A 24,611-nucleotide genomic window follows, 5' to 3' on the forward strand; every position below is an offset into this window, starting at 1 on the left:
GTGCAGGGCAAAGCTTTTTTAAACTGTAGAGATACAATCATTTTACTGCTGTAAAATCCAAATTTTGTCTTATTTAAAATATAAATCTAATATAATCTGCTTCTTAATGTATGTTATTTAAAATACAGCGTGTGCTTTTTAATATATTATAATTATAATAATGCATAATTATGTGGACATGCATATTAGACCGTTTTTTAGTGAAATATAATCCCTCCAGAAAGGCAGGAAAAGCCCGGAAACTTACTTTAAAACTAAATATGTTCCCTAAAACTGTGACAGAGCTACAGACCCATGACAGCCTTACACAGGTAGCCAGCAGCTATGACCAGCACTACTTGTGCAGTTAATAAAAGGACAGGTAATGTTTGTCACGCTGTTGCACACATAGCACGCTCGTTTGTTTCAGTTCGTCAGTTGCAACAAGACAGCTTACCAACGTGTACGTAATAAGCCAATAATCCTGTGTGCTATAGACTACAGTGTACGCTGTACTCCTACTTACTGGTTTTGTCGCATCAGTCTGTGTCTCTGAGTTAACTTGTGTTTCTCCTACAGCTCTGGACCGCAAAAAATGCTCGTGCTCTTTGTGGGCTCGTAACCAGCGCGTTCTGCCATCAAGGGCGATCATTGGTTAAATGTGATCATGTGACTGATGCAAGCCAGATCCTTTTATTTAGCAAAACTGTGATTAATAGTTAAATATTATTGTTGAGGGGCACAGACAAGACTCTGCACGCACACACACATTAAAAAAAATAATTTTTTTTTAAAAAGTTGCCTCAACAAAAGGGCACTTTGGGCACCCATCAGGAAAGGGACGGGTGCTCAAGGTCTGCGGCTCCGAACCGTAGTAAAGGGACCTCTGGCTAATACTTTGGGTTCCATGTTGGGCTCGTAGCTAAAAACTAGCTTTACTTTGTTGTCTGGGTCAACTTTGCTTGCGAGAGACAGAGAGAGGCGTTGAAAGGCTGCTCCAACAGAACTTATTGTTTCGGAGGAAAACACGAACACAGCATACAGTCGAGTCTTAATAGCTTACTTACAACTGGGCCCGTCAGGCACTCTTCTTGGCTGCAGTGGTTATTATTATATTTACATGCTTCCAGCTCCCGTTTTTGCTGGATGACAGCTCGTACTTTTCCTTTTTCTCCCTCCCTCGCTCACAGACACATAATGACAGTCCATTCTCCCTGCAGCACGGACTACACTGCCTATGATGCTACATTCTTTAGAGCTATATCTGTAGCATTCTGCCTATTAGCTTAGCACAACAACAACAAAAAGGCCTCTCTCACCCAGGAAACACGCAGAGAGAGAGCGTCACCCTGTAACCATGGCAACCGAAACGCTGCCGCCTGGAACAACAGAACGTAGCTGTCAAACAAAACCCAAACAGTCCTGACCCGCCACAATATGAAACAAGAAAGTACCGTGTAATCCATTTATTTCAACAAAGTAACTGTATTCTAAATACCACCTTTTTAAACGGTAACTGTAACGGAATACAGTTACTCATATTTTGTATTTTAAATACGTAACGGTGGTACATGTATTCCGTTACTCCCCAACACTGGATATACTCTGATATATTTTGTAAAGAAACCCTTCATGATAGCACCGCTAATGTGCATTATAGAAGTGTAAACCCAGGATAAATTCCCCGGAGATGGATGTGTTGACATAATCCCTTCTTTTATTTTTATTTTTATAGTATTATAGTATCAAGGTCTTTGTCTGGACAAACTATTCCCAGCAGGTTATTTCAGTGTACAGTTTAAGGTAAATTGACCCTGTGCACGAGAAAATGCTAACTTCCTGGTTTGAGACCGGATGTGGGGTTGTACATTTCCGGTAGCTTTACTTTGCGGTCAATCGCTACTGCGAAGATATACTCCAAAATTGATGTCCAAAACTCGAAAACGGAACGATCGCGTTAAGTTACAAAGAGGAGAAGGTGGGAACACTCAGCACTGTTGTGTCATAAAAATCTAATGATCAATTTTGACGTTTAAAGAGTTTAGATCGATCAGTTGTTTACATCACTAAACACAAGCAGAACTGCATCACTGCAGCAGAAGACACATCGTCCACATTCAGAAGCACATCTCTGTATAGTGACTGGTCTTATGATTTAAACAGGCAAATGTTCAGCATTCAAACTACAGGTGAACAGTAGTCAAACCAGATGTTTTCCCCGTTATGTCGATATCAGCTAGTCAAGTACACACCTACACAGCATGTTAGCAAACCGTGAAAAAAAGCCACACAAAAAATTAATGATTGCTGGTAACGGTTTCTATACATTAGTATTTACGAAGGGTATGTTGTGACTTACCTTCAAAATTACAGCGGTCCCTCGCTATAACGCGGTTCACCTTTCACCTGCTGTTTCGCAGATTTTTTAGTGCAAGTTTGCATGCTTTTTTACGTCCTGCGTCCTGATCGCTGCAGACGATCTCCTCCGTCTCTCCTGTACAGTACAGAATCGCTGCATCTATCGCTAGCAGTGTGACTCTGAAGTGCAGTGCTGTATGTCCACGATGTACACGAAACGTTTTGCACCGTCAAAAAATAAAATTGGCTACTTGATTTCACCTATCACTGGTTATTTTTAGAACATAACACCCGAACGAGGGACAGCTGAGAAATATAACATTTGAATCCCTTTTCTCTTTTCCCCTGAGGCGTGGGGGAAAAATATCGACAAGTCGATTAACATCATTTACAGATATATTGGGTAAATGCCCGAGACATCTATAGAAATGTAAATCGCCGCTTTATTTATTTATTTGCTTAACTTGTTATGGACCGTAAACAGGGCGCGAATAGGACACCGGAAACAAAGCTGCCCACAGGAGTTTCCGCACCGGAAGTAGCATATGCTAACGTGCATGTCTTTTTTTTTTTTTTTTTTTTTTTTTTTTTTTATTGAATAAATTTTCATATACAAAACAAGTTAAGGAAACAGACCAGGATTGTAACAATTTACATTATAAAGATGGTGAAGCAAGTCATTATAACTTTACAAGAAAACTTATAAAAAGAAAATAAAAAATTAAATAAGGTAAATAAAGTAGTAAGGAACATAGACCATTTGACACAGGCAGGAAAATTAGAATAGCAAGTATTTTGTGATTTTACAGTATAGTACAGCAGTTTTTTTATTCATATTCAAAATAAGCTTAAGTGACTTAAAATACTGACAAAAGTAATTCAAGAAGACGGTAAACATAGGAGAGGCATTCTTCCACTTACATAAATGAATAAAAAATTTACATAGCACTATTACAAAATTGACAACATCTGAGATTTCAGAATCCAGATTGTCCATAAAGTAAAGAACGTCCTTAGATGTGAAGGAAGGTATATTGGAAATTCTGAGTGAAACCCAACAGTGTATTTCAAACCAAAAAGCATTAACATACTGACAAGTGAAAAATAGATGCTCTAGTGTTTCTGGATTGGAAGAACAGAAAGCACAAGAGTCGGCCTCAAAATTAAACCTTTTATACAGGAATTCTCCAACTGGATAAATGCCAGATATGATTCTGAAGTGTGTTTCTTTCATTTTAGGCGCAAGTGGGTATTTTAGGTAAAAAGAAAATGACTTTTCTTTCAACATGCTATCAAGATCATGTCTGACATTGACATTGTAGTTGCAGAATACTATTTGCTTAAAGGTATTAGAGATTAACTTATTATTAAATTGTTTGTCCTTTATTGAGGTATTACCTATCGTCGGTGAAGGTAAGCATGTTCTTATTAGTGAATACTTTAAAGTATTTACGATAAGATTTAACAACGGTGTGGGTAGTGCTTTACAACCTTATTATAATTATTAAATGAAACGTCTATTTTATACTTATCAATAAATTCTTCATAAGATAGCAAGTTTCCGTTTGTATCCAGCAGATCAACAACAAAACATACACCGCTATCATACCAGTCTAATTTAAATAAGGACTTCTTATTGATGACTATAACCCTATTATTCCACAACACAGAATTGTGAGGTGAAAAATTGTGGGTGAAAATTAGTTTCCCAAAATTCAAAGCTTGCTTATAGAAACTAGACAACTTAAGAGGAATCTTAGATATTTCATAATCACATCTGAGCAAAAAATCTAAACCCCCGACCTTATTAAAGAGTTTGTTTGGAATATGGTACCACATAGATTGAGGATAGGAAATGCAGTCTTTTATCCATCTGAGCCTGAATGCAGCAATAATGGATTCAAAGTCTAAAGCTTTCAAGCCCCCATTTTCATAGTCTTTAACTAATTGTGATTTGCGTATATAATGTGTTTTATTCTTCCAGATAAAGCTGAATATAATAGAATTTGACAGTTTAATCATTTTAGGAGATGTAAAAATTGAATAACAGGGGTATATGAGTCTTGAAAGTCCTTCTGCTTTAGACAGTAAGATACGGCCTAATATGGATAAATCACGTGTTAACCAATGATTAAATATTTTTTTAACTACATTTAATCTAGGAGTTATGTTATTATTCTCTTGATCAATAGTATTTTTGCTGATTATTAAACCAAGGTATTTTACCTCCTCTTTTACTGGAATATTGTTAATAATACTTTGATTACAGCTGTGCACAGCTAAGATTTCACATTTTTTAAGGTTTAGTGTTAAGCCGGATGCTTTTGAGAATGAAAGGATTTTATTAATTGCAGTAGAGACCATATTTACATTCCTTAGAAATAAGGCAGTGTCATCAGCAAATTGACTAATTTTAAATTCTCTATCAAGAATGTTTATGCCTTCCAGATCTGAAGAGAGTTTGATATAAATGGCAAGCATTTCTGCTGCAACAATAAACAATAACGGGCTAATAGGGCATCCCTGCCGAATGCCACGATTAATTTTAAAACTATTAGAAAACCCTTGATTGAGAGCAATACTACTTGTTATATCTCTGTACAACATTTTCACTACACTAACAAATTTGGGACCAAAACCCACAGTCTCCAGAGCTTTAAATAAAAAATTATGCTCCAAAGAATCAAAAGCTTTAAAGAAATCAAGAAATAAGATAAGGCTATCATGAGGAATTAAATGATTGTAATCCAACATATCTAATACTAAACGGGTATGATGATGGATATGACGTCCTTTTATAAAGGCTGACTGTGTCTCATCTATTATTTGAGTTATTCCTGTTTTTAATCTGTTGGCATAGACGTGAGCTAACAATTTATAATCACAGCAAAGAAGTGTGATAGGTCTCCAGTTATCCAAAAGGATAGAGTCCTTGTTTGGTTTAGGAAGTAAAGAAATGATTCCTCGTTTCATAGTTGGAGATAGCATCTGATCATTTATGCATTCATGAAATACCTCTAGTAATAAATCTTTAATGTCACTCCAGAAATATCTGTAAAATTCAATCGTGATTCCATCGGGACCTGGTGATTTACCACTCGCCATCTGGGAAACAGCAGTATCCAATTCAGCTAAAGTGATTTCAGACTCATTGAGATTTTTAAAGTGTGTGTCAATTTGAGGAATTTTTTCATGGATAGAGCTAAAAAAAGAATTAGTCTCCGAACTGGAATAATTTGTAGTGTAGAGGGCTGAATAGAACTCTGTAATATAGTTGTTTATAGTCTGTTGGTCTTCAGTCAGGGTATTGTTAATTTGTAACTTCATTATAGTTTTTTTTGTTTGTCTAGTTTTCTCCAGGTTAAAGAAATAAGAAGAATTCTTTTCCCCCTCCTCGATCCATTTAGCCCTTGAACGAATGAAGGCACCTTTTGCTTTGTCTATATAAAGTTCATCTAGTTTGTACTGCAACTGGTTTAGTTCTATAGAGTTTTCCTCTGTCAGATGTGATAAATTGCACAATGAACTTATTTTTGCAGTGATTTCCGCCTGTTTCTGTCTCCTTTTATTCGCCATTAATTTTCCTTCTTCACTGGCAATTTTTCTGACATTAAACTTCAACCATTCCCATTTACTAATAGAGGAAAACTCCTCCATTGCTTTTACCTCTCCTATTAAGGATTTAATTTTTATACAAAAAGATGAGCTTCTTAAGAGGTTACTGTTAAACTTCCAGTGAGAGTTCTTCGGTTCTGATAATCTATTATCCGGGGAGATTGAAAGTGTTATGGCACAGTGATCAGTAACAGGGGAGTGAAGAATCTTACAGTTGGATGATAGGGGGAAGAGACTACCAGTTATTAAGCAATAATCTAGTCTTGAGCATTGAGAGCGCTCAGAATTACTCCAGGTGTAATGCAGTTTTTCTGGGTTTAAGTTACGCCAGATATCGATTAGGTTGAGGGTGTAGGAGAAATCCATTATTATTTGGTTAAAATGAGAAGAGTCATATTTAGTTGGAAATCTATCCAGTTTTTCATCTGGTACCATATTAAAATCACCTGCAACAACGACTTTTTCAATTGAATAATTGATCTTCCATTCTTCTATCATTTTTTTCAAATCAGAAATTAATTTCCGGTTTTTAGCTCTATTGTTGAACCCATAAACATTTACTAAAATGTACTTAGTATCATCCAACTCTATGTTAACCATTAACCAATGACCTTCCTCATCACCTTTATGATCAATAACTCTTCCATTAAAACGATGTAGAAAAATAGCCACTCCTGCTGAATGAGAGGTACCGTGAGATAAATAAATATCACCGCTTCCCCACTGCTTTCTCCAAAATATATGATCATCTTTACTACTGTGTGTCTCTTGAAATAAAAAACAATTAGTGTTAGGCTGTTCCTTACAAAAAAGAAAAATCGCTTTACGCTTTATGTTATTTCTTAAACCTCGAACATTTAAAGAAAATATTGAAAGAACCATTGAATATAGCTTAAGAGTGCTTTAATAACTAGAGTAGGGCAATGGAACGTTTTACCTCCTATTAACTAATAAACCCAGTCAAAGTTAAGGACCATTGAACAAGTTACCGGCTTAAATTTGGTTGAACAGTTATACCTTCTTATCCAGGTCGTTATAAAGTTCTTTCATTCTTTGATTTGACGACCATCGATGACAGCATATCCATCCTTCAGGAAAGCTTTGAGCCCTCTGCTTCTTGCCTCCTCCACCCTCGGCCACAGACGTTTGCGGGCGTCTCTGTCTTCCTTACAAAAGTCCTCTCTAAACCGAATCTTCATCTCCTTGCAGAACTTCGCCTCCTTGGACATCTTCCACACTAGGTCTCGAACGGTTCTCATGGCAAATTGTATGACGATCAGCCTGGGTTTGTCACCAACTCGTCCCTTCTGACCCAACCGGTGCACTGTATCCACTGTGTTGTACAGCTGCTCGGCATTCGCAGGAATTATCTTGGTCAGAATTCTGATTATTTCTTCTCTTGTGTTCTCCCCCTCCTTTTCGGGAACGCCCGTTAGCAGCAAAGACCATCTCCGTTTGTATCTAGCATGCTCCAGACACATTTCACGAAGAGCCTCGTTTTCTTTTTTCAGCGTCACCATTTGCGTTTTAATACGTTTCACATCTTCCACCACAGATTTAACAGCTTCCGTATTAGCATCCACGGACTCCTTTACTTTTCTTACAGCGTCGGTGTTTTCTTGCAGCTGGAATTCATAATTCTTTAAATGTTCAGTTTGGGTGTCGAATTTACATACCAGTTTTTGGATAGCGTTCAGGAGAACTGTGTTTGAAACTTCGTTTTGCGTCTGCGATTCGTTAGCCTTCATTTTCTTAGGATTTGGACTTTTAACCGGTGTGTGGTGACGATCATCTTGCGGTCTGTCTTGTGATAAGTCGTGTTGCTGTTCCATCCATTCAATATCTTCTTCGTCGCACGCCTGTCGAAGAGCCGCTAGGTGGTAGCCATGATCGTTGTTAATGTTAGCCATTACGCCGCTTCGGAGAAGGTGGCCGAGAATGACGGAGAGAAATACAAGGAGGAAGTTTTTGAGTTTCAGAGATGAAGTATAACTAGTCTGCTTCTAATTCCGGTTCACTTGATTGCGGTCAAGACATAAAGGAGGTTCTTTTCAGGAAACGTCTCGGAGCCCACTCAAGTTCAACTGCTCACTCCGCCATCTTCCCAGAATCCCCCCGCTAACGTGCATGTCACTACCCGATCCGTACCGGAAACCCGATCGGTTCCCCGCATGCGCAAATCTCACGTCACTTCCTCTCTTTGCCAACATTGCGACATTCAATATATTTGAATGATACGTGTCACTACCCGATCCGTACCGGAAACCCGATCGGTACCCCGCATGCGCAAATCTTACGTCACTTCCTCTCTTTGCCAACATTACGACATTCAATATATTTGAATGATACGGTTAGCTCTCAGTTAGCTCCTAGCATTTCTCAACAGCTCTGCCTCCTTTTCGACTGCCCGGGACATTTAAACAATGGATAATCCGTATACAAACAAATTCATGCTTTTCTCCTCAACAGAGAGTGTTCCCCGATTGAACAACAGCGCCGTAAAATAAGAAGAATGGCGCCTTATTACAGACTTAATAATATTGATTTAGCAATGTGTCACGTGAAGATTCATCAGCCAGATTAAGTGTTTACTGACAATTGACAGTGATAGCGGACATCATCAACACTATTCCAGTCAATCCTCTCAACACAGACAAGCATAAACATACTCGACTATCACTAAATCAAATTTAACACGCGTTTGTAATGACGCCAATTCAGTTTACAATAGGGTTCATTCGCTCGGTCAGCAGGTGGCAGTATCCTCATACACTGGGGAGTAAACTGCCATTAAACCAACAGAGGAAGAAGAAAACATCTGCACATGCGCGGTACGGATCGGGTAGACCCGATTTGTACGGTCCGACTTTGCACATGCGCAGTAAGGATCGGGGAGTCCCGATCCGTAACTATCTTTTTATTTTTCGTTTTTGTCTACATTGTACTGAAATGCTTCATTATTGCAAACATTTTAAGATATACTTATTATTCTTAACATCTTAACTGATACGCTGACCCATAACTATCGTAAAACGCTACGACCGGAAGTAGACACCTTTCGCGCATGCGGGGTACCGATCGGGTTTCCGGTACGGATCGGGTAGTGACAATACGGTTAGCGCCCAGTTAGCTCCTAGCATTTCTCAGCAGCTCTGCCTCCTTTCCGACTACCGGGACATTTAAACAATGGATAATCCGTATACAAACAAATTCATGCTTTTCTCCTCAACAGAGAGCGTCCCCCGATTGAATAACAGCGCCGTAAAATAAGAAGAATGGCGCCTAATTACAGAGTTAATAATACAGACTTTGTAATATGTCACGTGAAGATTCAGATGAAGTGTTTACTGACAACTGACAGTGAGAGCGGACATCATCACTCTTCCAACAATCCTCTCCACACAGACAAGCATAAACACACTCGATTATCACTAAATCAAATTAAACACACGTTTGTAATGACGCTAATTCAGTTTACAATAGGGTTCATTCGCTCAGTCAGCAGGTGGCAGTATCCTCGTACACTGGGGAGTAAACTGCTATTAAACGAACAGAAGAAGAAGAAAACCCCTGCACATGCGCGGTACGGATCGGGTAGACCCGATTTGTACGGTCCGACTTTGCACATGCGCAGTAAGGATCGGGGAGTCCCGATCCGTAACTATCTTTTTATTTTTCGTTTTTGTCTACATTGTACTGAAATGCTTCATTATTGCAAACATTTTAAGATATACTTATTATTCTTAACATCTTAACAGATGACCCATAACTATCGTAAAACGCTACGACCGGAAGTAGACATCTTTCGCGCATGCGGGGTACCGATCGGGTTTCCGGTACGGATCGGGTAGTGACAGTGCACATAGTCAATAGTCTTCCGCACGGCACATTACAATGTCACGAAATTAGTATTAAAATGCATTCACGAATCGAGTCTGTTGTTTTCCAGCCTTTACGCTTTATTGCAACGACTGCAGACCAGTGACAAGTAGCGCATAGAAACGAAACTGGGCAAACGAGGAGTATTGTAATTCTATTAAAAAATTAATTTTAGATATCCAGAATGATGATGCCATCAGTACACCTATATCCAAATGGGAATATCTTAAATTTAGATTCAGAAAAACCTCAATCCCATTCGGTAAAAAATTAAACAAACAAAGGAAACAAATGTAGTAAAAGAACTTATGAATCTTTATGGCAAATTGAATTGGACTGAGGAAGAAAAAGGAAAAATTAACAACTTACAATCTAAAATGGATGAAATGTACCTTTATAGAGCCAAGGGCGCTTATTTGCTATCCAAAGCCAAGTGGATAGAAGAGCATGGCATCTGATCGCTCACTGGGACCAGATGGAATAACAACTGCTTTTTTCTTTAATTTTTCTATAAGCACTTTTGGGAAGATCTAAAATTACTATTATTCAAAGCGTTAAACGAATGTATTAATCCAAAGGAGCTGATGGCAACAATGAAACAAGGAGTTATAAAATTAATCCCAAAACCGGGAAAAGACAAGAAAAAACTAAGTAATCTAATACCTATAACAGTCTTAAATACTGTTACGATGGTTAAATGTTATTTTACAGTGACATGTTGGTTATCTCTGCACACTGTTGTTATTTCTTTAAGATACATGTTTGGTTGTGCTGCAGAAAAAAGGGAGTTAATGTGTGCAGGAAGGGGAGGGGGGTCCTTGTTGTTGTGTGACTGTGCGGGGCTGAAGTGAGGTGTTGTATGAGGGCACTCTCCCCGGAGTTAAAGGCCCGTTTGCCTGTGTTACCGAATAAACGGACAAACTGAGATCCAAACGTCTGGTTCTTGCGAACGTTACAATACAGACTACAAAATGTTTTACAAAACTTTTAGCAACAAGACTAAAAAAAGGTATTTCTGAAATAATTAGCCCAACACAATCAGGTTTTCTCAAAGGATGGTTGATCCAAAATAATATCTGCTTGGTTTTGGACCTTATCGATTACAATTACCTAATTAAGGATGATGTTTTTTTGTTGTTCTTGGACTTCTATAAAGCATTTGATTCTATCGAACACACTTTTATTATTAAGATATTTAAACAGTTTGGGTTTGGAGGTGCATTTCTGGATATGATCTCTATGTTATACACTAATATTAATAGCTGCGTTTCTCTTTCAGAAGGCACATGGTAAATGGTAAATGGTAAATGGCCTGTATTTGTATATCGCTTTTTACTAGTCCCGCCTAGGGACCCCAAAGCGCTTTACACACCCAGTCATCCACCCATTCACACACACATTCACACACTGGTGGAGGCAAGCTACAGTTGTAGCCACAGCTGCCCTGGGGCACATGACCCAGGTTCAGGGTGGAAAGAGGCATCAGGCAGGGCTGCAGCATCTCACCCCTTTTATTCATTGTAGCCACTGAATTACTTGCAATTACTGTCATAAACTCAAACATCAAAGGATTAGACATAAATAACCACAAATTAATTATAAGTCCGCTTGCCGATGATACAACAATCTTTCTAAAAAATAAAGAACAAATTCAATTGGCCTTAGATACAATAAAGATCTTTTCTGATGCTTCTGGACTACGCCTGAACCTGGACAAATGTGAACTCATGAGTATCCATAATTGTTCTCACTCTTCTTTGTAAGATATACCTGTCAAAAATGAAATCAAATATCTTGGAATTTGGTTAACTAAATGCATGCCTGATAAAAAGAATATTCAGAATCAGTGTTGGTCAACTTACTTGAAAAAAGTAATCAGTAACTAATTACTGATTACTTCCCCCAAAAAGTAATCCCGTTACTTTACTGATTACTTATTTTCAAAAGTAATTAATTACCTAGTTACTTAGTTACTTTTCAAAAACACAATTTACAACCTGAATAGGTGATAAAGCGATAGATCTTTCAGCCCAATTCTACTTTTTCTGCATAATCCATCATACAAAATGTAATCAAATGGAAAAGTCTCTTTTTAAAACTTGTTTTATTAGTTTTAATCTTTTAACTTTATGCATCAAGCAAAAATTATATGCAACATTCACTTACTGGAAGAAATTTGTTTAACATTTAAACCTATTTTCTGCACATTCCAGCACTTAAAATAAAATATTTTTTTGTTTACACTCACTCTTTCAAATAAATGCAAGTGAAACACAGCAGAAAATAAATAAAATCAAAGACTAGCGGTCCTGTTGCTCTATTTTCACCTGTAAAGCAGGAGTGGGGTAGGCGAAGGTTTGCCCTGGTGCAGGTGTGCCGCAGCGGTCAGTTGAAGAATCCGCGAGTGTCTCTGTGAATTTCACATTACATGGTAGCGCACTAGATGCTTGCTTGGAAGTTTAGGGGTTTTTTTTCGCTATAAAAATAAGTTTTCTTCCCACGCAGCGGACGCTAATGTTTTTGTCACTTTTTACGGAATCAAACTCAAAGTAAGGTCAGTACTTCCATGCTTTAAACGCTGCACGCTCATACTCTTTCCCGCACTCGATATATTATCCATTGTTGATCTGCACACAGCTGTTGTCACGAACGTCGCACTCGCTTATGTCATTGTCATGAGACACTCGCAAGAAAATCACGGTTTTAGTAACGCAGTAACGCAGCGTGCTTACGGGAAAGTAACAGTAATCTAATTACCGTTTTTGCAATAGTAATCACTTAATTTACTCGTTACTGGCCATCTCTGTTCAGAATACAACTGACAAATGCAAAAAAAATTAATAATTTAACCATTGGCTACCCCCAAATTTAAAGAAGTTCATTTTAAAACTACAAAAAATATTTACCCCTCTATGAGATGAGAGAAAGATTTAAATTTGTGTCAGACAACTGTTATATTTGTAAAACAACTGTGGAAACAACAGAGCACATTTTTTTATGGGTGTGTGACAGTCCAAAATTTATGGAAATCTCTCCATGACCTAATATCGTCCCAGTCTAGAAATATTGATTTTTATTTCAAAATATTCAAATTGGAGTAATCCTTAAGGACAAAAATAGTGAGTTTTTAGTTAACAATCTCATTATTATAACAAAATATTACATTCATAAATGCCGATATGCTAAATCCCCCCCTTCATGGCCTGCTCTTAAAAACAAACTCTCCCTGTTGTGTAAATCTCTGAAGCCCCAAGCAATTAAATTGCATAGATTTTTAGAAGAGTTTGATTTTTCTTAGCCCCTTATTTAAGTTATGTCTTGTTTATGGAACCTCACTTTTAGAGATTTTATGATCCCCCTTGTCTCCTTTATTTTTGTTCCTTGTTCTCAGTTTATTTTCTTTTCCATTTTTTTTATTAATTAATTAATTAAATTATTATTATTTATTTGTGTATGTATATGCATATGTGTGTAGATAGATAGATAGATAGATAGATAGATAGATAGATATGTTTAGTTTCAGTTATTTGATTGTGGTGGACCAACTGCAATGTTGCAATGATGTGTTTTCCTCTGATTAGGAGAAAAGAAAAAAGAGGTGTGATATACTGTTCTGAATGATTCAATATTTCGCTTGTCTGTTTGGAATTGTCATTGTTATTATTCTAAATAAAGTTTATTTTTTAAAAGACTGTCTGAGATGAAAATTGAACATGAAGCCTTTATTTGTTCAAACTGTGAAACACTTGAAAAAAAGTTTAAAGAGAAGTTAAAAAAGAAAGATAGAAACGAAGCTGTGCAAGTGGCTCCTCCCACTTTGTACACTCACGACTGTGTCGCCTCCAACAAAGAGAACATCAGGGTCAAAACATTCAAGACATTCCAGATGCATAATTTCACATTTCCAAGCCATAACAAGTAAAGTAAATATTTCACAAATTTAAACGGATGTAACTTGATTTAAGACGGTTGCTAGGATTTACAAGTGCTGAATGACACATTCAAATTGGAGGAGAATTACAGCCTTAGTCCTTAGACTATTTTCTTTACATTTCTGCTTTAAAAAAACAAGAAAAACAACAAAACTGTCAATAACAGTAAACTACCGTCTTTAGAAAACAAAAAGACATATTTATATATATTACGTATAAGTGACAAAAAAACAATCCCAGTACAGGGAACTTAGTCCCACATGGTACCGACCAGAATCAACCAATGTGAATCCAACTTCAGGTATTTTTTCCGAACGGGTTTTGTAGTAACACCACCCGGTAAACGACATCCGGTCGTATCTTACGTATATCCGCTTTCAAGAACAGATTTCCTGCTCGTTTCTCATTTTGCTTCCCCCCATTTTTTGCTCGCTGGTCTTTTAGCTTCACTCTCGTCAGACTCGGTACTGCAGCCATGCGGGTGTACGTGCTGTTCGCGGTGGCGGTGCTCTCCCTGAGCCCGGCGGCGGTGAGTGGAGCCGAGAAGAAGAAGCTGCAGATCGGCATCAAGAAGCGAGTGGACAACTGCCCCATCAAATCCCGCAAAGGAGACGTGCTGAATATGCACTACACCGGAAAGCTGGAGGACGGCACCGAATTTGACAGTAGCATTCCCCGCGACAGGCCTTTCACCTTCACCCTGGGTACCGGCCAGGTGATCAAAGGCTGGGACCAGGGCCTGCTGGGCATGTGCGAGGGCGAGAAGAGGAAGCTGGTCATCCCCGCCGAGCTGGGCTACGGAGACCGGGGAGCCCCTCCAAAGATTCCCGGCGGAGCGACGCTGATCTTCGAAGTGGAGCTGCTGAGCATCGAGAGGAGATCCGATCTCTGACGAAGAAGAAGGACAGCTTTGAGAACGGTAAGATGTTAACACACCAACACACCAGCCTGAGGGGCAAACAAAGTCTGCAGAAAGGATTGCTGCTTTCAGAGTGGTCATTCACCTAAAAGTGGCTCAGATAACATTTTCACAAGTTCAGATCCAGCTAGAAAACAACGTGCAGAGATTTTGGTAAAAGAAACAGCCTGACGGCGGGGTATTTTCTGCATTTTTAGACGTTTGTAAGCATTAATATCCTTAAAGCAAAAACACAGAGATAACTAATGTAACTTATACATATAAAAAATCTTCGGGGTTTGTTTAGGGGATGATGTCCTTGGACACACACTGACTGGGTTTTGTTTTGTTTTTTTACCCTGACTATAACAATATGCTCTTTAACTTTAATTTTCCAGGTTCCAGGAGGTGCTGCGGCATTAAGTGGAGACCAAGTGACACCTGATGAAGATTAAAAGGCAAATGTGAGAGAAGAGTCAGCAAAGCTCCTGTTTTCCTTCTAGCAGTTTTGCTTTTTATGCTCTGATTCATTGAATTGAAATTGAGAAGATGCAAGAACTGGCTGTTTGTACCAGCTAAGCTCTAGAGTGAGGGTTGACAGCAGTAGCTACGTCCTGTATCCTGACTGTGCTGTGCTGTCTCTTCATCTCATTTCATTTTAATTTTCTGTGCGCGGGTTTATTCACATCTGCACACTGTTTTTGTTATTTGGGGGGTTTTGTTCAGAAAATAATTTAGTGTGAAGTGGGAGTCGGGTCAGACTAGGATCATTTTTTTCACTGTAAGAATTTGAATTATGTAATAAAATGTTTATTAGTACTCTTCTTGTTTTGATTTCTTTATTTTTTTTACTACTTGAAATAAAAGGACTGTGCATATATTTTTTAGCTAACCCCCAGTTATTTCTATTTTAATTTCAAGCAGACTTGCAATTGTTTTTGTGGTCTTTAGCAGTAGTTCTGCAGGTTTTCTGAAAGTCTTACTAGCATCCTGTTGCAAACATGCAAATTTTGTTTGCGCTATTCTAATTGAAACTAGAAAACCCCACAATGGAAGACTGTCGGTAGTACGTAGTGTTAACTCATCCTGACAGACAATGGAGCTAAAGGCATGCAAAATCCAAAAAAAGAGCTCTGAATGTCTGTTACGGAGCCTGGAGACTAGTTTGCCTATGAGCTCAGCTTCATAAATTAATTAATAATAAGTTCACACACACACACATTTTCTATTAACAAAATAAGCTACTTGGGAAAAAAAAAAGCAAAAGAAGGAAGGTAAAGAGGGGCACTGATCCTTTAGTAGCCAATAATAATAAAAGTGCAGTAGCCAATAGCGTGGCACCACATCTCACACAACAGCTGCACCAGTGGTCATGTGACTATGAGTCAGTTTAACAGTAGCAAGCGTTCAGTCTTTTGGTGGATACAAAAAAAAAGACTTTTAAAACCGTAATATTAATGAGTTAAAATCTCTATTTTTGGCATAAAAGCCAAATTTGCTGTTTTATTTATTTATTTTGTTGACTTTGAGTTGGTGTGACCTTTCATTAAAATACATATTTTAGTATGATTTTAAATAAACAATTGAAGTTCATTCGTGATTATGCACTTGCACTTGTGTAATAGAAACAGGACTCAAAATAGTATTTTAATGTTTTTATTAACATTTATTAACATTTCTTTTTTAGGCTTTTGGGGTTTTGTGATTTATGCAAATAGCTCTTTAAACTGTCACAGACAGTCTGCCTGCTGGTAACAGTGACTGTATTTTGGCAATGATTGAATATCAACCGATGACTTTACAAATCACTGTTACGTGTTTTCTACAGTCATTGATACCAACAGGCGGCGCCATTAACCTGATCTAGAAGCTGCTGTACCCGGACTTATTCAAAGGACGGACACATGAAACGGAAGCAACGTCGTCGCTTTTCCGGCATGCTCCTAGTTGAAGAGCAGCAAAGCGCCTCACTGCGATTTTTTCACGATGTCTGCTAAACTAAACGCGCTAAACAGTGATTCTTACATTGACATTAGCCAATACAGAGACCAACACTTTAAGGTAAATGAGGAAGTGGTCTTTAGGAAGGCGGTGACTTATCATAATTTGTAACATTGATACTTATCATTCATCTCATTAATATCTACATGCATAGTACTACATAGTATTCTAAAAATCAATAAATAACTAGAAAAATTTGCATTTCCTGCAAAAATGCTGTGTGAATGCTGTACAGCATTGGTGTTCAGACTACAAACATTTCATGACTGTACAAATCACTGTTATGTGTTTTCTACAGTCAGTGATACCAACAGGCGGCGCCATTAACCTGATATAGAAGTTGCTGTACCCGGACTTATTCAAAGGACGGACACATGAAACGGAAGCAACGTCGTCGCTTTTCCGGCATGCGCCTAGTTGAATGAGAAGGGTCCAAGAGCACCTGACTGCAGCCTGTTTTCATGAACAAATGTGCCATTAGTAATTTAATAATTCTAGGAATCAACTAGTCTGCTTACACTGACAATGTTGCCACTTTGTTTGCATTTTTTTATCGTGCTTTATGGCAGACAAACACATAGATATGTTTCTTTCCTGGCCCTGGTTTAAGTAAGAGAGCTGGATTAAGTGCTTCTGTGGGCGACATGACACAAATATTCTCTAAACCACATTTTGCATTAGAATATGATTTATTGTTGGCATCAGAGATGGAAAGTAACGAAGTACAAATACTTCATTACTGTATATATATATATATATATATATATATATATATATATATATATATATATATATATATACACATATACATATATATACATATACATATACATATGTATATGTGTGTGTGTGTTGAAAAATGTTAATGAATGTTAATTACGCATCAAAATACAATTTTGAGTCCTGTTTCTGTTAAAAAAGAAAAAAGTGCAAGGGCATAGTCATGCACAAACTTCAAAAAAAACTTTTAATGTATTTTAATGAAAGGTCACACTACCTCAAAGTCAACAAAATAAATAAATAAAAATAAAATAAAACGGCAAATTTGGCTTTTATGCCCAAAATATAGATTTTTCATTCATTAATATTACAGTTTTAAAAGTTTTTTGTTTGTTTTGTTTCTTGTATCCAAGCTGGACACAACAAGACTGCAAGCTTGCTACTGTTAAACTGAGTCATAGTCACATGACCACTGAAGCACTGGAGCTGTTGTGTGAGATGTGGTGCCACGCTGTTGGCTACTGCCCTTTTATTATTACTGGCTACTAAGGATAAGTGTCCCTCTTTTCCTTCCTCCTTCTTCTGCTATTTTTTAAAAATAGTTTATTCGATTTTGTTAATATTTTACTGTTTTATATATGTTGAGAAAATGTGCGTGTGTGTGTGGGGGGGGGGGGGATTTACTTATGCTTAACAAAAAGTTATTATTAATTAATTAATTTATGAAGCTGAGCTCTCATGGGCAGACTACTCTCCAGCCATCGTAACAAACATTCAGAGCTCTTTTTTGGATGTTGGCTGCCTTTAGCTCCATTGTCAATCCTTGACAGACAGTCCTCCATTTTGGGTTTTTCTAGTTTCAATTAGAAAAGCAAAAACAAAATTTGCATTTTGCAACAGGATGCTAGTAAGACTTTCAGAAAGTCTGCAGAAATACTGCTGAAGACCATAAAAATAATTGCAAGTCTGCTTGAAATTAAAATAGAAATAACTAGAGGTTAGTTAGGTTGTTCCTGCACAACATCGGTGGAATCAAAGAATATTTTTTGGAGGTCTCTAGGACTTTTATATAGCCTTGAACAGTTTTGCATCAATGCACATGAATAAAGAAAAAAACTTGAGTGAGAAAACTCAAAAAACACTTTAACTAATGGACACAACTTAAATGTCCCCTTTCACCTGTTTAATGTTATATCCAGATTGCAGAGCAGCAACATAGCCTCCGACGAAGACACCACCAGGAAGCAAATAGAGGTAGTTGTACTCTGGGGGATCAGTGGGACGTTTGAACATGTCCCAAGAAACTTTCCCAAGAAAAGTTTAGTTTGCTCATCTTACTGAAGATAAAGTTATGCTGTTGATTTGTATGGAAGTGCCATGAAAGTCTATCCAAAAATTATGGTAAAAGAATTTCAGAATCAAGTTGTGGAAAAAATCTAACCGGAGATTGGAGACAGATGTTTCCCTCATACCAGTCTGCAGTCGCTGAATCGGTTGTTTATCATTTAAACAAGGGGAACAAGGGGGAATAAAGAGGTGAAGCAAACTAGGCTTCACCTCTTTATTTCCCCTTGTTTATTTTCCAAATGTTGTTGATATCCAGTCCCTGTTTTTCACCTCTGCTCCTACATCCCTCCATCCCACTCATTTGTTTAATCTTTTCCTTCCCACCTTCTCTGATTCCCTCTCATACCATCCCACCCCACCCTCGCTTCCTAATTCTTAAAGCCTTCAGTCCTCACTCTTTTTTTTCATCTTTTCGGATGCGTTGCACAGCTGAGGAAGATTTACATTATATTGTACCAAATGTAATTTTTCTTGTACGCACAAAGTTGATGTTGTTTGTTACTGACAAATGTAACATTGATACTTATCATTCATCTCATTAATATCTACATGCATAGTACTACATAGTATTCTAAAAATCAATAAATAACTAGAAAAATTTGCATTTCCTGCAAAAATGCTGTGTGAATGCTGTACAGCATTGGTGTTCAGACTACAAACATTTCATGACTGTACAAATCACTGTTATGTGTTTTCTACAGTCAGTGATACCAACAGGCGGCGCCATTAACCTGATATAGAAGTTGCTGTACCCGGACTTATTCAAAGGACGGACACATGAAACGGAAGCAACGTCGTCGCTTTTCCGGCATGCTCCTAGTTGAAGAGCAGCAAAGCGCCTCACTGCGATTTTTTCACGATGTCTGCTAAACTAAACGCGCTAAACAGTGATTCTTACATTGACATTAGCCAATACAGAGACCAACACTTTAAGGTAAATGAGGAAGTGGTCTTTAGGAAGGCGGTGACTTATCATAATTTACGGGAATGTAAATGTAATGTATCTTTTAGCTAACTGTTAGCAAACAACAAAGGCGAGCGGTGCTGTGTAGTGGAGTGTAGCAAAACACATCTCTGTATTTTAACCTGGCCTTAAAAACTCCTGATGTTGCTTTATGATGCTTCGTTAGGACTAAAGCGTGGCTAACTTATAACTTAACTCCTTGCTTTAACAAAGGTCGTTTGAACGCTATAATGTCAACTTATTGAGAGCAATTTTTTTAAAACATTTGTAACGTTGCTTGTGCTTTTAGGGTAATCGCTATGAACAGGAGAAGCTTCTGAAGCAGAGCAACACTTTGTATGTGGGCAACCTCTCCTTCTACACCACCGAGGAGCAGGTAAGACACAAAACCTCCACCAGTTAAAGTAATAACCCGGCTTTATTGGAAAGTTGCTGAATTTCTTCTTCAAAGAGACCAATATGATGGGGGAAATTGCTGACTGAGCTATTAATACATTAGGAGACTCATTTATAAAACAGTGCATGTGATCTGTCTTCAAAACAAATAAATTTAGTCAAATATTGTCCTCTAGTTATGCTTCAAGTGTTTATATGTTTAGAGCAATCACACGGATTCCACTGATGTGTTGCCTCAGTGGAAGTTTTAATAGGTGAATTTAATACATTTATGAATTTAAGCCTTTTTTGAATTATGAAAAAAAGCTTATTTTGATTGTAAAACGCGTCAGACTATAAATTTACAGTCCATATGTGCAGGTGTTGACTGCACATATAGACTGACTAGAGTAGGTGGGGCATGTGTGTGACAGGCGCAGCAGTGCGCTCTGTGTTGGGTGGCTGTAGTTCAGGAGTTGGAGCAGGTTATCTACTAATTGGAAGATTGTTGGTTTGCCAAAGTATCCTTGGGCAAGATGCTGAACCCCAAGTTGCTTTCTATTTGTGTGTGACTGTGAGATAGAAAGTGCTTGTATGAATGGATGAGTGAGCCATGTTGTGTGCCTGACAAAAGTCATGTAAAGAGTGGCATTTTAGCTGTTTTGAGCTTCACAGCAGCTTGACACTTTCAGCAGCACTGCACTGAAGCTGTCTTTGTGTTCAAGGGTTGGAAAATTTGATGGAAAAAACTGAACGTCAATGTGTCGCACATAAAATATATGTCAAAAACACATAATAGTGTTGATTTTTCTGATAGTTTATCATAAGAGAAGTTCCAGAGTTCTCAAGACATTTTGTTAAATTTTCTCAAGTTTTCTAACTTTTTTGCCTCTGTGAACAGGTACACGAGCTGTTTTCTAAAAGTGGAGATGTCAAGCGTATCATCATTGGCCTGGACAAAATCAAGAAGACTGCTTGTGGGTTCTGCTTTGTCGAGTATCCTTCAAAAAAATGTAATTCATGCTAAAAGAAACTGTCAGTAATTTGACTGGCTTCAGAATAGGGCTGGGCGATACGGCCTAAAATCCATATCGCGGTATAATTTGAAGCGCGTGTGGTAACGATATATATCGCGATATATTATTTTCTTCTGTATAACGTATTTTCCACACTATAAGGCACACTTAAAATCCTTTAATTTTCTCAAAAATCAAGAGTGTGCCTTATGTATGAATTCTGGTTGTGCCTACTGACCTCGAACCGATTGGGGCGTGCAGAAATCCATTAAAAAATGTTTTAGTGCAACTTTGGTAAGCCGCACTGCTTGATGGATTGTCAGAGCATTACGGCTGCCGTAGTGAGGAGCTTCGCAGAGTAATCTGGGTCCAAAACTCCGTCCGCTTCAGCTCCCAAAGTCAAACGAAAAAGACAAAAAGACAGAAAACTAAACAGCAGTGGCGTTTGCAGGGTTACTGAAGTTGGACTACCTGGTATATAATGTTGTGCTACCTGATTGCTAGCGACACAGCTATGTTAGCATAACATTAGCACAGTGAAGCTGGAGGATGAACGCCAACTTTTTTCCACTCAATAAAAGTTAACGTGAGGTATTCTGTATGAACAAATGCAATCGCATAGCAGGATGCTATACACGGGCCAAACTTAAGTCAGGAGAACAACTGAGATTATTCATCCACAATACGAGGTTAGTTATTAATATACTGCAACAACATGGGAATAGAGCAGCTGCGAGAGAATTCAGCATTAATGAATCAATGTTACAGAAGTGGAGGAAGCGCAGTTTTTGGCTTTCCTCATATTCTAAAAGTACTTCATCTCTTTGCTATGACTGTCGCCCGGCATAATTTGCAGATGATTATGGTTGAAGCTGCTGCAATGCTTTCAACCAAAACAGGCGCAGCTTGATGACCTCATCAACATGCACTATCGCGGTAGAGCGGTATCGTCAAAATCTCTATCGTTGGCCAAATTTATATCGTTTCTATCGTATATCGTTTATATCGCCCACCCCTACTTCAGAATCCCCTTCAGAAGTTACCAGAACATCATGAATTGCACGTGTTGTGCCTTAACGCTGTCCCAGATACTACACCCGTGCAGATGCAGAGCATGCCATGCGCTTCATTAATGGCACACGGCTGGATGACCGCATCATCAGGACAGACTGGGATGCCGGCTTCAAGGAGGGAAGACAGTTTGGTCGTGGCAAATCAGGAGGACAGGTGAGGGTTAGGATATGAGATTTTCATAAATGTGGAAGTAACCTGCTGTGGATGCCGACTGCTGGTTTATTTATTTATTTATTTTTATTGGAGCAAACTACAAAGCTTAAAGTTAGTTCTGTGAGTAACAGCACTCGGATTTGAATTAATCCAAAAAGATATTAACCCACGACTAAAGTAATGTTAAAGAACATTGTAGACGTCTCTGATCTGGGCTTTAGAGCTCAGCTGACTGGTATAATTTAAACACTTTGTTGTTCATCTTGTTTATTTGAACGAAATCAGCCTCCAATAGATCATGCTGTTGTGATTCGAACCCTGTATAACCTGCAGTTTTATCACTTTGATAAAAATATTGTTTCAGTTTATTTTTTAATGTTATGTTTTTTTTTTGTTGTTTTTTTTACTGATTGTGAGATAAGAGTTTTTAAACCTCTTGACTGGGGTGCACTTTGTTACTAAACATTCAGATCAGCAACTTTCAATTCTATTTTATTTATATAGCCCGAAAAACAACAGCCGCCTCAAGCCGGTTGTCCAGACTTCAGTCCAGAAATGCTTGCGTCTGCTTTTCAGATCCATATCATATCAGATTTGTTTCGTTTAATGCGCCTTATCATCCGGTGTGCCTTATAGTCCGGAAAATACGGTATTTTACTCATACAATTCATAAATGAACTCACCAAAGCAGGGACACTTGGTGATTGTAGTAGTTTCCATTATGTTGAGAGCTCAGGTTTGGCTGATGCTTTTTACCTGACTGTCATCATCATGATGATCATTGTCTATCATTGAACACTTCAGCAATCTCTGCACTGCAGATATTTTGGACAACAACATAAAATGCAGCATACTATGACATTTGAAAAATGACACATACTGAAATGGCATTCAAAAAATCAATACACTTTATCATGACATTTTAATACACCAGTATGATATTTAGAACTTAGAAAATAAATTATGCATGAATACCCATGGCCTTTAAATAGATGGCATTACCGTAGTAATGCATTAGCAAAATGAGAGGGTATATTATGCTGTTAACAAACACAACATAACATAATCATGTTTTATTTTGTCGAGCTTTCTGGGAGCGTAAACATGGCAGCAAATATTGGGCAAAGGACCTGATTATTGTTTGGATTTTCCTTTCCTACAAACACCCAGCAGTATGACTCCTGAAAATGTTTGTGTTGGAGCGTAAAAGTTTAGTCTTGATCATTGAGAACAGCTCATTAAACAAATGTCACGTTAAAGGTTGGAGTGATGAGAAGTGCTTCTCAAATGGTTGGATGCTGATTTTACAGGGTTGGGTAGAGTGTGTTAGTCTCAGTTGAACAAGTGATTGATTTATACTCTCTTCCTTTCCCCCCTCTCTGTGTGTTTCTGTGTGTAACTGTGTAGGTGAGAGATGAGTACAGGCAGGATTATGATCCAGCGAGAGGCGGTTATGGTAAGCTGGCTCAGCAGCATCGACCCACAGAGGTGCGCAATAGTTTTTAGAATAAAGTCCACAGCAGTCTGTCTGGACTACAGAGTCCCAGCTGTCAGTCCTGCTCCGGATTAACTCTCCCACAAGGTCACAGCAAGCTACCACAGATCATCTGAATTTTGTCATGAAAGCCCTCTGCAGCAGTCCAGCTCGGACCACTGGATCCAGGTGTGAGCAGATGTTATTTATTTGTTTTGGAGACTTGGTTTTTGCTCTGCCCACCTCTGCGACTAATATACCTGCCATCTGTCTACATGGTTGACATGTGATATTTGGTGATGTTTATTATCCTGTGTAAAGAAATGCCATTGATTTTCCTGCAGGCTGGAAACCCTCTGATAAAGTTGTTGTCTTGATTTTCTGTGTCATGTTCAAATAACAACCTGAAGTTGTGAAGATGCAGTCTGCTGTTCCATGTTTGAAACCGTGTCCAAAACTGCATAATTTTTTAAAATAAAGTCTTGTGTTTTTTGAAAGTTCATGTCATTTTGTGGAGTCTGTTTGATTAAAAGGGTCTTTGCTTAAATCCGTGATCTCTCTCAAATACGGCTAAAGAACAAAATGTAGCAATGTTTGTTTTCTTTTCCTCTTTGTATTTTGGCTGTTTGACAAATGCTAGTTGATGGAAATAAGCTGTAAATACAAATTGTGTAAAGTATCCACTTGTGTTACTGTCTGCTGTATGCTACTTCTCCAGTGTGGAGACATGAGCGACATACATTGTTATTATCTGTCGCAGAAAGGTGGTTATATATAATATATATTAGTGTGTGTATAGATATAGCTATATATGGGTATAACTCTT

The 24,611-nt window shown here is 38.1% G+C and overlaps 2 protein-coding genes across 2 annotated transcripts; both read left to right on the forward strand.

The window, feature by feature from the left end:
• Window positions 1–14,086: 14,086 nt before the first annotated feature.
• On the forward strand, window positions 14,087–15,480 carry LOC146498892 (peptidyl-prolyl cis-trans isomerase FKBP2-like). The gene is made up of 2 exons (XM_085138524.1): window positions 14,087–14,682; window positions 15,060–15,480. Exon 1 carries the CDS (start codon window positions 14,239–14,241, stop codon window positions 14,653–14,655), a length of 417 nt encoding a protein of 138 aa, XP_084994650.1. The 5' UTR covers window positions 14,087–14,238; the 3' UTR covers window positions 14,656–14,682; window positions 15,060–15,480.
• A 4,024-nt stretch (window positions 15,481–19,504) lies between these two features.
• LOC146498893 (nuclear cap-binding protein subunit 2) lies at window positions 19,505–24,287 on the forward strand. The gene is made up of 5 exons (XM_085138522.1): window positions 19,505–19,663; window positions 19,983–20,069; window positions 20,970–21,064; window positions 22,173–22,311; window positions 23,719–24,287. Exons 1-5 carry the CDS (start codon window positions 19,589–19,591, stop codon window positions 23,815–23,817), a joined length of 495 nt encoding a protein of 164 aa, XP_084994648.1. The 5' UTR covers window positions 19,505–19,588; the 3' UTR covers window positions 23,818–24,287.
• The last annotated feature ends 324 nt before the right edge of the window (window positions 24,288–24,611 follow it).

This window comes from Neolamprologus multifasciatus, chromosome 17 (assembly GCF_963576455.1).
Source record: "Neolamprologus multifasciatus chromosome 17, fNeoMul1.2, whole genome shotgun sequence".
Lineage (NCBI taxonomy): Eukaryota > Metazoa > Chordata > Actinopteri > Cichliformes > Cichlidae > Neolamprologus > Neolamprologus multifasciatus.

Coding starts and splice junctions, on each gene's coding strand:
- LOC146498893 (XM_085138522.1), top strand. CDS start 19,589: ATGTCTGCTAAACTAAACGCGCTAAACAGTGATTCTTACATTGACATT. Junction 20,070..20,969: donor TCTACACCACCGAGGAGCAG/GTAAGACACAAA, acceptor CTCTGTGAACAG/GTACACGAGCTGTTTTCTAA. Junction 21,065..22,172: donor TGTGGGTTCTGCTTTGTCGA/GTATCCTTCAAA, acceptor ACGCTGTCCCAG/ATACTACACCCGTGCAGATG.
- LOC146498892 (XM_085138524.1), top strand. CDS start 14,239: ATGCGGGTGTACGTGCTGTTCGCGGTGGCGGTGCTCTCCCTGAGCCCG.